Raw genomic sequence first — 13,540 nt, forward strand, 5'->3', positions numbered from 1 at the left:
AAATCTAGCAGTGTTACTTGTTAGTATAAAATTTAACTGAAAAAGAGATGACAAATGACTGGCATCAGTAGCCGGCAAGTTAGGTAGGCCTTCATAAACAAGTAGAAACTAAATTATCTTATGCCTTATTTCCATGGGGAGGTTAAAGAGTGGGGGCCACAACAGAAAAGGCTCTCTTCCTGGCCTCCATATGATGAGGTTCTACAGGCTACTGCACAACCACAAGGGCCTCATAAGATGACAATCTAACCATGTTAACAATTATTTGTTTTGGAAAGGTGACAAACAAATGGGGGGCGGGTTTAAAATGTTGGACACAACGAACAGTGCTGAGCTGATGAATCAGGATCAACTGTTTGGGAGCCTCATGGAATATATGCTTCTAGTTTTGTCTTGCGCTTCTACTAAATAAAAAATAAAAAATTTATTAAGTCTATATCAGCATTAAATGTCATTGCCACCTTTACTTTATAATGTGCTATTGCTGCAGACAACTAACTATAACACATGCAAATATCAAGCTTACGTTATCCAGTCCATCCAACATTTCTTCCTCACCACTCTGAAGTTTGGTTATAAGAGCTCCATTTCGTAGGCCCATGGACTGAAGACGAGCTATTACTGTCTAAACAAAAACAAAAACTTATTGCATAAATGGTCCTTTATACATTTAACTGATATCACATAAGTGCTTGTCGAAATACAAGATCAACAAGCATTTGGCAATTTACTCAGGTACCCCTCAAAAGTAATCAACAATATTTTTAAACAATGGAAAGAAAAATTATAAATGGGGTCTCTCTAGGAATGGATTCACTGACACTTTCAATGTCCTGTAGGCTTCTGCTGACTAGGGCACAAATAGGTGAGGGGCAGTTTCTTCCTGCTTTTTCACCGTAGCAACTCCAGGCTGGCATAGCTGAGGAACTTGAGGATTAGGCCCTGCAGAAGAGCTACAAGCTCTTGCCCCAGAAATGCCCTATTTCAGGCTTTCCTGCTACCATTAGCAATAGTTTTGTGTCTGCTTGAGCACAGCTGAGGCCTCTGCTGCAACACAGGATTGCATTATTTTATCTCCACCAATAAAAGATACCAGCTGCAATGCAGAGTCCTACAAATGAAAGGCTTTCCATTTTTGAAAGGACAAAATCTGCAAATGTGAGGGTTTTAACTGTTTCCTTCAGATAAAGAGTTCACATACTGAAGCTCTGTAAAAGTCCTGTTGTCTTGAAGAAAGTAGTACTGGAATCGGGGACAGCTCCTTCCACTGAAGGAGGCTATGCCTCTAAAGCAGATAAACCTCTACCACTGAAGGAGAACAACATTCTCCATTTGATTGTGCAGGAAAGTTCATGTGTGAGAAAGGTATGTACAGACATCACAACATTCATGAGATTCTGGATCAGAGCATGTCTCTGTATTGCATATTTATTAATAGTTCAATCTAATAAAATCCATGTCCCTGCAGATATAACAAAAACCTTTCTGAGTATCATATTCCATGCATACTAAATGCGTCTGTTTCTTGTGAAAAGAGCACAAAGCACTGGTGAAATATTTCATGATAGCTAGAACTGAGGCTAGTAAGCATGGAAATCTTCTTGAGCTTCTCGGGGGAAAATTGCTACAGTGTTTTTTTTGTGCACAGTATATTTATCTCTGTATGTGGGAAAAGACTGATGATCATCCTGATGTAGAAAACTATTGAACCAATATTTTTGGATGTAACTAATTACTGAACTAATGACTGTCCTTAACTATATGGGCTCAATGAGCTTGTAAATGAGGCCATAAGTGTATTATACAACTGTCCCAATACTCTGATAAATTTTATTAGACATACTAAAATAGAGGAAGCAGGTATCAATTTAAACAACAAAAAAGCTGCAAATAATAATCTGATAATAATCAATTAATCATGCTTCTTTTGAGAGGAATATATAACAATTGCTATGTACATACTGCAATGAGTTCTTCGGCAGGTTTATTTCCATCTAGTTCAAACAGGTACTGGGAATCCTGCTCAGCCATTAATGTCTAAAAGTGAATAAAAAAACAACAACCAGAAACAAAAATGCTTTATGCATACAGCTGACTGAAAAGACTACACTGCTATCCAATTCTGTTCCCTTCCAATCTGATTTCAATTACTTATTTGAGAACAGTTTATAAAACTGTTTTTTGACATTCACTTCTGTACGCTTTATAAATAGTAAATGTCTAAAATAGTAGCTGTACTAATTCAGGGTATTATATTCATGGTATTATATTAGGGATTATTGTGCACATAGATGGAACTGCCTTCATACAAAAGACTCACGAGTACAATTGCACTTGTAACTATGTTGTGGCATGTAGCAAGAGATAAAGAAGAGATGTAGTGCAGGCAGAATAGCAATGCTAACTATCCTATCCACTTTGCCAATACTGGGAACACACCTTGATCTAAAACGAGGCTGGATCTTAATCTTAACTCAAAACTACAATACCAGTCAATGCAGTAGATCATAAAATAAGCAACTGATATTCTTTATCACCAAATGTAGATATCATAGAATTGTTGAGTTTGAAGGGACCGCAAGGGTCATCTAGTCCAACCTCCTGCAATGCAGGAATCTTTTTGCCAAACATGGGGCTCAAACCCATTACCTTGAGATTAAGAGTCTCATGCTCTACCAAGAGAGCTATCGCAGTCTTAGTGGCATGACAAACAGTTTTTCAACATGCATACCCAATGCCCATCCTTCCAGTACAAAGACACTACCCATCCCCCTGTAAACAAAAAAGCTAGGTAGGAAAAGAATGCATTACCCTGCAATTTATGTTTTAGAGTTCTACTTCCTTATGCATGGGCCCAATTCAACCACCCAGTTCTGTGCTGTTACAGCTGTGATGAGTAACTACAACATGAATGGTTTATAGGAGCAGTGGGCATTTTGTGTTATCATCAGTATAATTTACGAGCATAGTTCTCACAGGGCACATGTGGTGATTAGCAATATCAAACAAATTTTGAAGAAACGACAATCAGGTACTTAAAAACAACAACTAACTTACTTCTAGAATTTGTAGCACAGATCTCATCTTGTTCTTACCTCTAAAGGACGTAGCATAATGTCCTTATAGATTGCAACTCTCTCTTGTATGTTTTCTAAAAAATCTTCTGGTCTGTGCACTAAATGTGGCAAAATTTCCGTCAGCATGATCTGATCAGCTATTGCCTAAGAGTACAACAAAAACAAAAAACATACTTTGCTTCATTATAATTAAAAATAGAATATACCAAGCTTGCTTCTAGTTCCCACTCAAGTATTTTACAGAATGAAAAATCTAAACAGTGGCACAAAGATGTTTTCAATTCTATAAATGAGAGCTCTGTGCGAGCACCCTCTATATTGTGTGCATAGAGCCTGGGTGTGCCTTGGGGTCGTAGTGGGCTGAATCCAACTAAGTCAGGGATGGGAACATTCTTTCATCATACAGTTTTCCTTCATTCCTCAAGTGAACTATACAGTGGTACCTCAGGTTACAGATGCTTCAGGTTACAGACGCTTCAGGTTACACACTCCGCTAACCCAGAAATAGTATCTTGGGTCAAGAACTTTGCTTCAGGATGAGAACAGAAATCGTGCTCCAGCAGCACAGCAGCAGCAGGAGGCCCCATTAGCTAAAGTGGTGCTTCAGGTCAAGAACAGTTTCAGGTTTAGAATGGACCTCCAGAACAAATTAAGTACTTAACCCGAGGTGCCACTGTAGCTTGTCAGAAAGCTACAATTCCAAGCATGAACTGTAGTTAGCAGCTTTCTTTGGGAAAAGTCATGACTATTAAAGTGTACAATAATACTCTACAATTACAGGACTCATTTTTTCATAGAAGATTGCCAAAGCCTGGCCTAATAAACAGTGTAACATATTTTATGTTAGAACTAATGTTTGGCGTGCAGGGGTAAGCAAATAATTAATTAATATGATGTCTTTCCTCCCCTTTCTAAATACATTTTTATAGCTACCTGTTTCAAGCCTTAAAGATCAAGACAGGATAGACATTCAAGTAAGTTTACTAATTTACTGAGCACAGAGAAGAGTATTATATTGTATGTATTATTGTTAAGGGCATAAATTATTTTCAATTCACTGAAGAGGATATTTGATATATGTGCAAGATAACTGTACTAGAAAATAAGTATTTTATTTGAATTCTATCTAGGAAGCAATTTTGTATTCAATTACAAATAGAATTGAGTAAAATGTATTCAACATTGTTTCTGAACAATTCCCAAGTCTTCCTTTACTTGCAGTATTCTTAACCTTACCTGTTTAGATAACCTGGCTAAGTTACCTCATTTGTCTCCTCTTCTTCTTCCTCTTCCTCCTCTTCCTCTTCTTCTTCCCCAGATTTGCGTGGCTCTTTCTTCTTTTTCTTACGCTTTTCAATAATATCAGGATCCCACTCTTCCCTTTGATATATTTGCCCTGTTTCAGGGTGCTGCCTTAGTCCACTGATTCTTTGGCACAAATCATAGTCAGGACACTAGTGAAAAATAGGGGGGATGGGATGTTGCTTACATAATAATATTGTTCATCTTTAAGATTAAACATAATACCATAGTGAGTCTGATCTCAGTATGAGCTGTGTTGGAGGCAAGCCACAACTGTATTTCGGCTCTGCAGAGCCTAACACCTGCCTGGGATCGCTCTCCTTGGTATGCTATAAAGAGGGACAGAACTTGGGAAAGACTGAGCAGCAGCATCTAGTTAAAAGGAAAGGACACTTATAAAATTAAGTGCCATATTGCCTTAGCATGAGAGGCACAGCAGGAACCGACAGAACCCTTTCTGGGTGTCAAACAAGTGGTGAGCCAGGAATGTAAACTCTTTACAGAAGCAGGAATTGAGGGAGGAGGGAAGGAAATCTGCACAGTATTCCCAGTGTGAGTTTTCTCATCATAAAACTCTCATTGAGGATACTGTACAGAGTTCCAACCCCCAAATACTAGGACTCAGTAAAACCTCTTTGAAGGAAAGATGAGGACTTGGAGTTCTGAGCACACTCATAAGTTGGCTACTCTCATATGGGGGAGACTGCAGTACAATAATAATACTACAAGCTGTAGCATTATATCCCCCCTGAACAGCAAGCGCTGCAGAAAAATGTAAAAGGGCAATGCAGTGGTGGACAATTTCTTTAAATACGTGGCTATTTTGTTGAAAGCTTTGGTTGGCGTTATTGCACCTAACCTCCTTCAGGTCTGGATCCTGAAACAAGAACTTTCATATCTGTCATGGAAATTGTATTTGATTGGTCCTCTTCCATCAGAGCAAAGCTAAAAGAGAGCTTCACAACTTTGTACATTTTTTTAAGGTTGTGCACTAGCCTTGCAACTAAAATTGAAGTGTAAAATTAAAGTGTACGGACATCTTCAGAATAATAAAAGGGAAATCAGAAGCTGTTTCCAGATAGCAGTAAAAAGGGATGATTTTGTATACATGCACATCACTAGTCCTATACAGGGTCTAGTCCAATTCAGTACTGTTTGGTTCAATGTCACCAGGCAGTGGATCACTTTATTTAGCAAGATAGCTAAACTATACTGAAAAAATGTTCATCCAGCCCCTCCGCCCTTAGCTAAAGTGAATGTCAGCATAGCTGCTGCTGGGGGAACTTCAAATGACCAACCATGGGATCACCAACCTTTTTGGCACATTTGAAGTGTTGAGAAAGTGCCATGGGCACCAGAGAAAACATTAACTTTGGGAGAAACCAGAACCTTTGAATGAAACAACTAGAAACCTGGTATTAAGCTAATTTTTATGCAAAGTAGGTCCACTGAAATAACTGGACCTAACTTAGTCATGTTCACCAGGGCTTTTTTTCTAGAAAAAGAGGTGCCAGAGCTTTTTTAGGGGGAGCACCCACCTAAAGTTGTTTAACTATTTGGGGGGGGGGAGCACGCAGTCAAAGTTGTTGAGCCGCACCAACCGCAGCCTCTGTCACGCAGCTCCAACCGATGCTGCAATGCTACAGAGATGCCAGAACGCACCAAAGGGTGCCAGAACTCAATTCCAGTGAGCTCCAGCTAAAAAAATGTCCTGATGCTCACTCATTTCAATGGGTCCACTATGACTAAAAATTAGTTGAACTGTCTGAAATATTTCGCTCCATAGGTATAATCACATTTGCAGAGTAAGTAGTAGATTGACTAAGAAATAATTAAAACTGACATTACCTTAATATTAATCAGGAAATCTGGTTTTAATTTTGCATTTCTGATTACGTCAATTTGTTCTGGTATACTCATGTGTTCTTCAGAGAGAGAAGGAAAATCACAGAGAACATAACCTATGGGAAAAAACACACAACCCCACCCAGAAAAAAACACACTATTTAATGGGTTGTTGTTTTAAAGTCGAAAATATACAAATTTTACAACCACTCTTACAGAATAATAAGTGTGTAACTGATGTTGTTTGATGAGGATGGGGTCCTAGAAAAATCTTGTGTGAGAGCATCAATGTACAATCATGCAGTTATCTTGCTTTATGTGACACTAAATTAGCCAAAAAAAGGCTGTGCTGGGGCTGAATATGAGCATACTGTGTGACTATGAAGGAGGTGGTGTACCTTTCTCCAGCACCAGATTTAGGACGGTGTGTTCCGCAAGCTTTGCTAACGCCATATTGGTTGCCAAGATAACCCCACAATTAATTGGTAGTTGTTGTAGCAATGAGCTCATATATATATATATATATATATATATATATATATATATATATATATATTCACCTGCTTTGATATAAGCTAATTGGCCTGCTCTGATGTCATCATTACCTGTGGGCTTGGGGACTGGGCTCTGAGCCCAGAAAAGGGAGCTATCCGTAAAGTTTGGGTATTTGTCACATACACATATATCCTCATCTAGTCAGCTGAAATGACGTATGCTGCTTTGTGTATAAGAAAAAATGTACGCATGTTTGCTTGGGCGTGGACAAGTCATCTCCTTGCTGCGGTGTCTGTCTTGTGTCTGTAAAGGCTAGGAGACCTGGCAGGCTGCTTTACTACACCTTCTTAATAAAGCCTACACCTTCTTAATAAAGCACTAGAACTGGCCATTCTGGTGTAGTTGGCATCCTTCTTTGGTATCCCTACACCCAACCACTCCAATGAGCCTTCCTTTGGGCCTGCGGTTCAGAACAGGGGGTATAGGCGGTTCTCCCACACTGGGCGCTGAGCAATAGGGGTGCAAAATTGAGAAGGTTCATAATTGAGAAGGTCCATTTGGGGGCACTAAATTTTGCCCTTGCACAGGGCTCCATGTTATCAAAGATTACGATATTACCAAAGATTACTCTTATGCAGGGAGACAAAGCACTGCAATTTATAGGGTTTCCAAGCGAAGGAATCTAAGAGAAGAAGCCCATATTGCTTTATTTCAAATAGTTAGACAATGGATTTCTATGCATCCCTTTAATAAAAAATAAAAATTATGGGATGATTTATAATATCCATATGTTTATAGGTTGGACTGTTGCTAGCAAAGCATAATGTGCAAATCCATCCCCTTGTTACCTTATGTTCAGGGCTACCAAGTAACTTACATCGACCCCCACCCCCATCATACACAATTCTGCCTTTAAAGAAGGATTTGGGGAAGGAAAAAAGTACCAAAGTGAAAAACCTCTGGAGATTCAATCTTTTTCATAAGCATCTTTATAATCAAGTCTTCAGGTATAGCTTGACCTTGATAGAGCAATTCATTACACTAAAGAAAAAGTAAAACAAAACATCATATTCTGCATATATAAAGTGAAATACATAATTAACACACATTAAAATAGGCAGCTACCTAATAACCATTCAGACTATTCACACATCTGGCCCGGCTTTTTTTACTCTGAAACTAGCTCCACAAAATCTCCAGAATCATAGAATCAAAGAACTGTAGAGTTGGAAGGGACCCTGAGGGTCATCTAGTCCCACCCCTGCAATGCAAGAATCCTGCCCACAGCCATCCCTGGGTGGGTTCAAACCACCAACCTTCTGGTTAACAGCCAGACCCACTGCTCCATTGCGCCACTCAGGGCATCTTTCACCACATCTTTTACGTCTTCTTTTTAACTGAAGCAACACTGAGATGAAATGGACCTTCACTAACATAGCCTTAAAAACAAAATATGCCCAATAAATCAATTAAAAAGTACAAGGTAAGGGCTCTACCTTGATTCCATATTCTGTTTCTGCTGTTATGTTCTCATCAATAAGCTCTGAAGCTAAAAATGATACATCATAGAGAAAGAGATTGCCATTTATTAGAGTTGACTTCTGGATGCATATGCACATTCAACACAACAGAGTTTAGATTACTTTAAATAGTAATTAAACAGCAACAATGTAGAATGATCATACAGATCATGATACACCCCGCTTCTTTAACTACCCCTCCACCGTGGGATGTAAATACAGTCCCTTTGCTGGATGTGCATTTCACAATACGGAGATGATGTCAACAGGTGAAGATAGTTATACAGTGGTACCTCGGGTTAAGTACTTAATTCGTTCCAGAGGTCCGTTCTTAACCTGAAACTGTTCTTAACCTGAAGCACCACTTTAGCTAATGGGGCCTCCTGCTGCTGCCGCGCCGCCGGAGCCCGATTTCTGTTCTCATCCTGAAGCAAAGTTCTTAACCCGAGGTACTATTTCTGGGTTAGCGGAGTCTGTAACCCGAAGCATATGTAACCTGAAGCGTATGTAACCCGAGGTACCACTGTATGCTTAGATAGTTATCTGTGCCTCAATAGAGAGGGCCTTTTCTTTGGTGCCTGTAGGCTTTGCTAGCCCCTTCTTTTCTCTCTTGTGAGAACATAGGTCTTTGGGAAACAGAATGAAGGACTATATAAGAGCCCTTATGGATCAGCCATAGCAACCAACCAATTGTGTATGAGAATCCCCAAAACAGGACATGAAGCAAACAGCCTTTTCATTATGTTGTTTCTCAGCACCTGATATTCAGAGGCATAATGTCTTTGATTGTAGATATATAGCCATTGATAGCCTTATCCTTCATGAATCTATCTTCTCTCCTTCTAAAGCAGCTTGATGAATCCCACAGTTTATCTATGTGCTGTGCGAAAATTAAAAATAACCTGTACAGAAGACCTTTGGAGAGGGGAACAGTATAGGTATATTGAGCTGTTGTCTAAATCTTCAACCTTTGTAAGGTTTAGGATTTTTTATTTCTAATTTTAATTTGCATTTTTTGTCATGGTTTAGGAGAATTTTGGTATGTGTTTTTTAAAAAGTTTAAACCGTTGGCTGAATCAATTTTTTTAATGCAGATACCCATTATTATTTTAAAAAGCAAAGCAGACTGCATGAATTCACAGCTGCATAAATAGAAGGACAATAACTAATTTATCTTCATGCTGTAGATTTACTAGAATCTAAACATAGCCACTTAATCCCCAATCTGATTAAGAGTTTTGTGATGTTTTCATTGGCCTAATAAAAGCATTGCCTTATTAGGGATTTTCAAAGTTAAAAGGCACCCTCTGCCAATGTTGGCTTCAGAAAACAGCATTTATATCAAGGAAACAATAGCAGAAGAAAGGGGAAAGCACTTTTTCCTCCCCTCCTGTTCTCTCATCTTCAAAGTAGCTATGCAAGCTGCCAATTAGTTTTAAAAAGGTGAAATATTCTGATTATAGATATCCTGCATCATGAAATGTGGTTTTATCCACCAGAGGGCTCCCATGTTTTTCTAAGTAATGAAATCCAAGAAGACCAAGATTTGTAAACGAACAGTTAATTACAAAGAACTAAGTTAAAATAAGTTACTCGGAGATTTAATGAAAACTTATAGTGCGGTTTAAAAGTTGAGAGATTCTAGTCTTGCAAATACATTTGATTCTTTGGATATGACTGTAATTTTTCACCAAGGGTAGAATTTCAGAGAAGCATTTATTTCTGAAACAAACAGGTAAACCTCTGTTGCCTTCTCAGCCTTTTACTCAGAATCCTGCTGATGCCAGATCAGTCCCAAGCAAGCAAGTGAGAATTCAATCACTGCCCTGCTGTGTTCATTCTTGCAAATTTAAGCAAAGTAACAGCTCCCGAGGAAATCAGATCACCTGGGGAACCATGGCTTGTTTCTGAGGGGCAGAATGAACTTGCGGAAGAACTTAAAATTGAAAGAAGAAAAAGAACAGGTAGCTGAAGTGGCAATGAGGTTTTCAGCTTGAACCTCAGAGAGAACCTGTATCCCCTTTAAATCACTTCACAGCCATAAAAGATGTTACTGTGGTAGCTATGCCTCCTGATTCAATTCAGCCACCAATCTTTCTCTGCCCGCTGAAGGTAAAATGAGATTGTCCTTGTTTCACCTAGCAAGAGGGGAAAGGTGTGCGACTAGATGGAGGGTGACGTGCTGAACGGGAGTGGGGAGCAGAAGTTGGGTCTACAACATGCAGCTCTAGATTGTGACCTGCACTTTAGGTGAGGCTGAAAGGATATTGTTTCCTATCTAAGCCTCCTTTAAAAAAAATGTAAAGAAGGTTTTATCTTGTATGTATTATCTTTTTCAGTATTTCAAAGTTTTCTTCTAGCATTTCGAGACCAATATCAGGTTCACCTTTTCAACTATGATCCTGAAACTTAATATCTAAAAAAAAATATCTGAACCAGTCTGACTCTCCCTTATTTGGCTTCTATATAACTGAAGGAAAACTGAAGTGCTATATAACTGAAGTAAAATTTGCCAGTGACCAAAATGTAAAAAGGGGGGTTAAAAAGTGTACATTGCATACAATAAATGAAGGACGCTCCTGCAACTCTGAACAAGACCATAAGAATAAATGAACTTTGCTGAACCAGACTAAATACCCATTTAACACATTTTGTTTCCAACACTCTTATAAAAGCTGGCAAGCAGGGCATGAAAATTATTTTACTATTATTATTATTTTCCTTTTACTATTAAAGTTGTTAACATCTGAAAACAATGGGAAAGATGCATATTGCTTCATTAATCTGACTGACACATGTAATTTCAGAAATCATTCAAAAAAATACAATAAGTGACATATTGTCTAACATAATGTTGCTTATATTTACCATCTATGAGTGTGCATTTCCAGATCTGGGCTAATTTTTTAGCTAATGTTTTCTTCCCAACACTCTGAAAAAGAAGATAAATAGACATAAGTAGTATTGTTTAAAACTAGAATAATCCCTGCAGTGCTTCAAATGTAACATAATATAATGGAAAGACTAAAAGGCTAATTTTTATTATAGACCTGTATTTATGGATTTGAAATGTGCAGGCCAGAAATCATATTTGTCATCTCTGTATCTGAAAGAATATATTCCATAGCTTCCATTTTTATACTAAACTTAAAACTGTACCTTCTGTTCCTTGCTAACTTTCACAGCAAAAACACATTTGACATTTGACAAACTTGTTATCCCTGGAAAACCAAAGTAACTGAAGTGATTATATTCTACCTCCTATGTGATAAACATATTTACAAATAAGGTTCCATGCTGGGCTTAGGTGGGATAGAAAGTTAACTAAAGTAAATTTCTCCTGCTACATGAAAACTGATAGTGATATTATAGTATATAAACCCAGCTAGTTCTTGTACCTTACTGCTTAAATGTGTGCCTAAGGGATAGTTTTATGCATAAAAGCAAGAGCTACTCCATTCTGGAAAGTGTAGTCAGCATGTTGTTGTCACACATACAATCTTCTGCTGAGGATTGAGCTCAGGGAAATAATTTGAAGTAGAAACACTGAAAACACTGATTGGCTAGGGACCTGTGCCATCGTAATCCATCCTCTCTCAGGAACAGTTTTTCAAGTTATAAGCAAAGTACAGGTTTTCAAAATTTCAAAAAATCAAAACGAAACAAGAAACAATATAATTGTTTACATGAATAGCTGCAGAAATAATGAACAGCTTGTATATTTCAACAAGATTTAAATTTGGACAAGATTTGAAGGGGGACCGCCCACCAAAAGAATGGGGGAGGGGCAAACTACCAGTCAGGAAATCAGTATTTGTTGCATGAATGCCCAGCTCAGGGCTGCAGGGGCTAAAAAACATGGTGGCTCCGGTTTTTAATAAGTAGGTTTTAATGGTGGGTTCCTTAATTTTACCTGGATTGTGTCTATTATATAGAAGTAAGTGCATCAAAGGTACAACTGCTGCTTTACCTTCTAGATCTGTTTTGACAAATTGCACCCTGAAACTCAGTGAAGAGACTTTTGAGAGAAATCTAGGACTCAGCCAAAGAAAAAGCGTCTTATATGCATTATTTATGCATTCTAACACTGTGACACCAGATGGCGCTGTGGAGTTCTGTTTTTGCTAACCCAGTTTATCATAAATGTTGCAACACGTTTAACTGAAAAAGTTATTTGCTGTGTCCAGATCCGGTGCTACTCAAAAACAGACACAAACATTTTGGCAGTGCACAATGCTGGACTTGCTGAATCACATCCAATATATTTAGCTTTGAGATATCTCAACACCAAGCTTCACAATGACATATTCATTATAAACTTCTAATGAAGCTAATTTAGTCAGTGGGAAAGGATCTGCTTAGGGCTTGGAAGGACTGGAGCTCCAGTCAGCCTGATCTTATCACTGAGATTTAGAAATAAATCTCACTGAAATGGGTGTATTCTCAAGATTCATGGCTGAGAATATAAATATGCTCATTTGGAAGTTAGTGCTTTTACAATCAATGGTTTCAGATGAGACTGTAATGCTCAACATCCTTACTTAGAACTAAAGATCAACCATGTATTACTTTAATTACTGTACATGGAATCACCTCTAGGTAATGGCTTCTCCATATTGTCACCATAGTGTGCAACAGAGCACATCATGTCACCCTTCATAGACTCTTCGAGTTGGAAGGGACCCAAGGGTCATCTAGTCCAGCCACCTGCAATGCAGGAATCTCAGCTAAAGCATCCATGGCAGATGGCTATCCAGCCTCTGCTTAAAAACCTTCAGGGAAGGAGACTCCACCACCTCTCATGGGAGTCTGCTCCACTGCTGAATAGCTCTTACTGTTAGAAAGTTTTTCTGAATGTTTAGTCATAACCTCCTTTCTTGTAACTTGAAGCAATTGCCTCAAATCAGAGCAGGAGAAAACAAGCATGCTCCCTCCTCCATGTGACAATCCTTAAGATATTTGAAGATGGCTATTATATCTCCCCTCAGTCTCCTCTTTTCCAGGCTAAACATACCCAGCTCCAAGAATTTCTCATAAGGGTTAGTTTCAAGACCCTTGATCATCTTGGTTGCCCTCCTCTGCACACGTTTCAGCTTGTCAACATACTTATTAAGTTGTGGTCCCCAGAACTGGACACCGTGTTCCAGGTGTGGTCTGACCAAGGCAGAATAGAGTGGTACTATTACTTCCCTTGAACTGGACACTATACTTCTGTTGATGAAGCCTAGAAAAGTGTCAGCTTTTTTTTGCTGCTGCATCACACTGTTGACTCATGTTATGCAAGACCCCTAGATCCTTTTC

General features: G+C 38.6%; 1 protein-coding gene across 6 annotated transcripts in view; it reads right to left on the reverse strand.

The window, feature by feature from the left end:
- Positions 1-13,540, reverse strand: part of AK9 (adenylate kinase 9) — a 74,598-nt gene that overhangs the window by 58,448 nt on the left and 2,610 nt on the right. For 3 of the 6 annotated variants that reach the window (XM_083608490.1, XM_083608486.1, XM_083608485.1), the window contains exons 3-10: positions 11,108-11,171; positions 8,216-8,268; positions 7,664-7,760; positions 6,228-6,340; positions 4,340-4,531; positions 3,096-3,221; positions 1,963-2,037; positions 527-625 (exon numbers count right to left, since the gene is read on the reverse strand). In XM_083608490.1, the coding sequence (XP_083464616.1) occupies positions 527-625; positions 1,963-2,037; positions 3,096-3,221; positions 4,340-4,531; positions 6,228-6,340; positions 7,664-7,760; positions 8,216-8,268; positions 11,108-11,171 (819 nt within the window). The remainder of the gene's footprint in view (positions 1-526; positions 626-1,962; positions 2,038-3,095; positions 3,222-4,339; positions 4,532-6,227; positions 6,341-7,663; positions 7,761-8,215; positions 8,269-11,107; positions 11,172-13,540) is intronic. The other 3 variants (XM_083608489.1, XM_083608488.1, XM_083608487.1) reach the window with 2 other exon arrangements.

This window comes from Podarcis filfolensis (genome assembly GCF_964270895.1).
Source record: "Podarcis filfolensis genome assembly, chromosome: 3".
In the NCBI taxonomy this organism is placed as follows: domain Eukaryota; kingdom Metazoa; phylum Chordata; class Lepidosauria; order Squamata; family Lacertidae; genus Podarcis; species Podarcis filfolensis.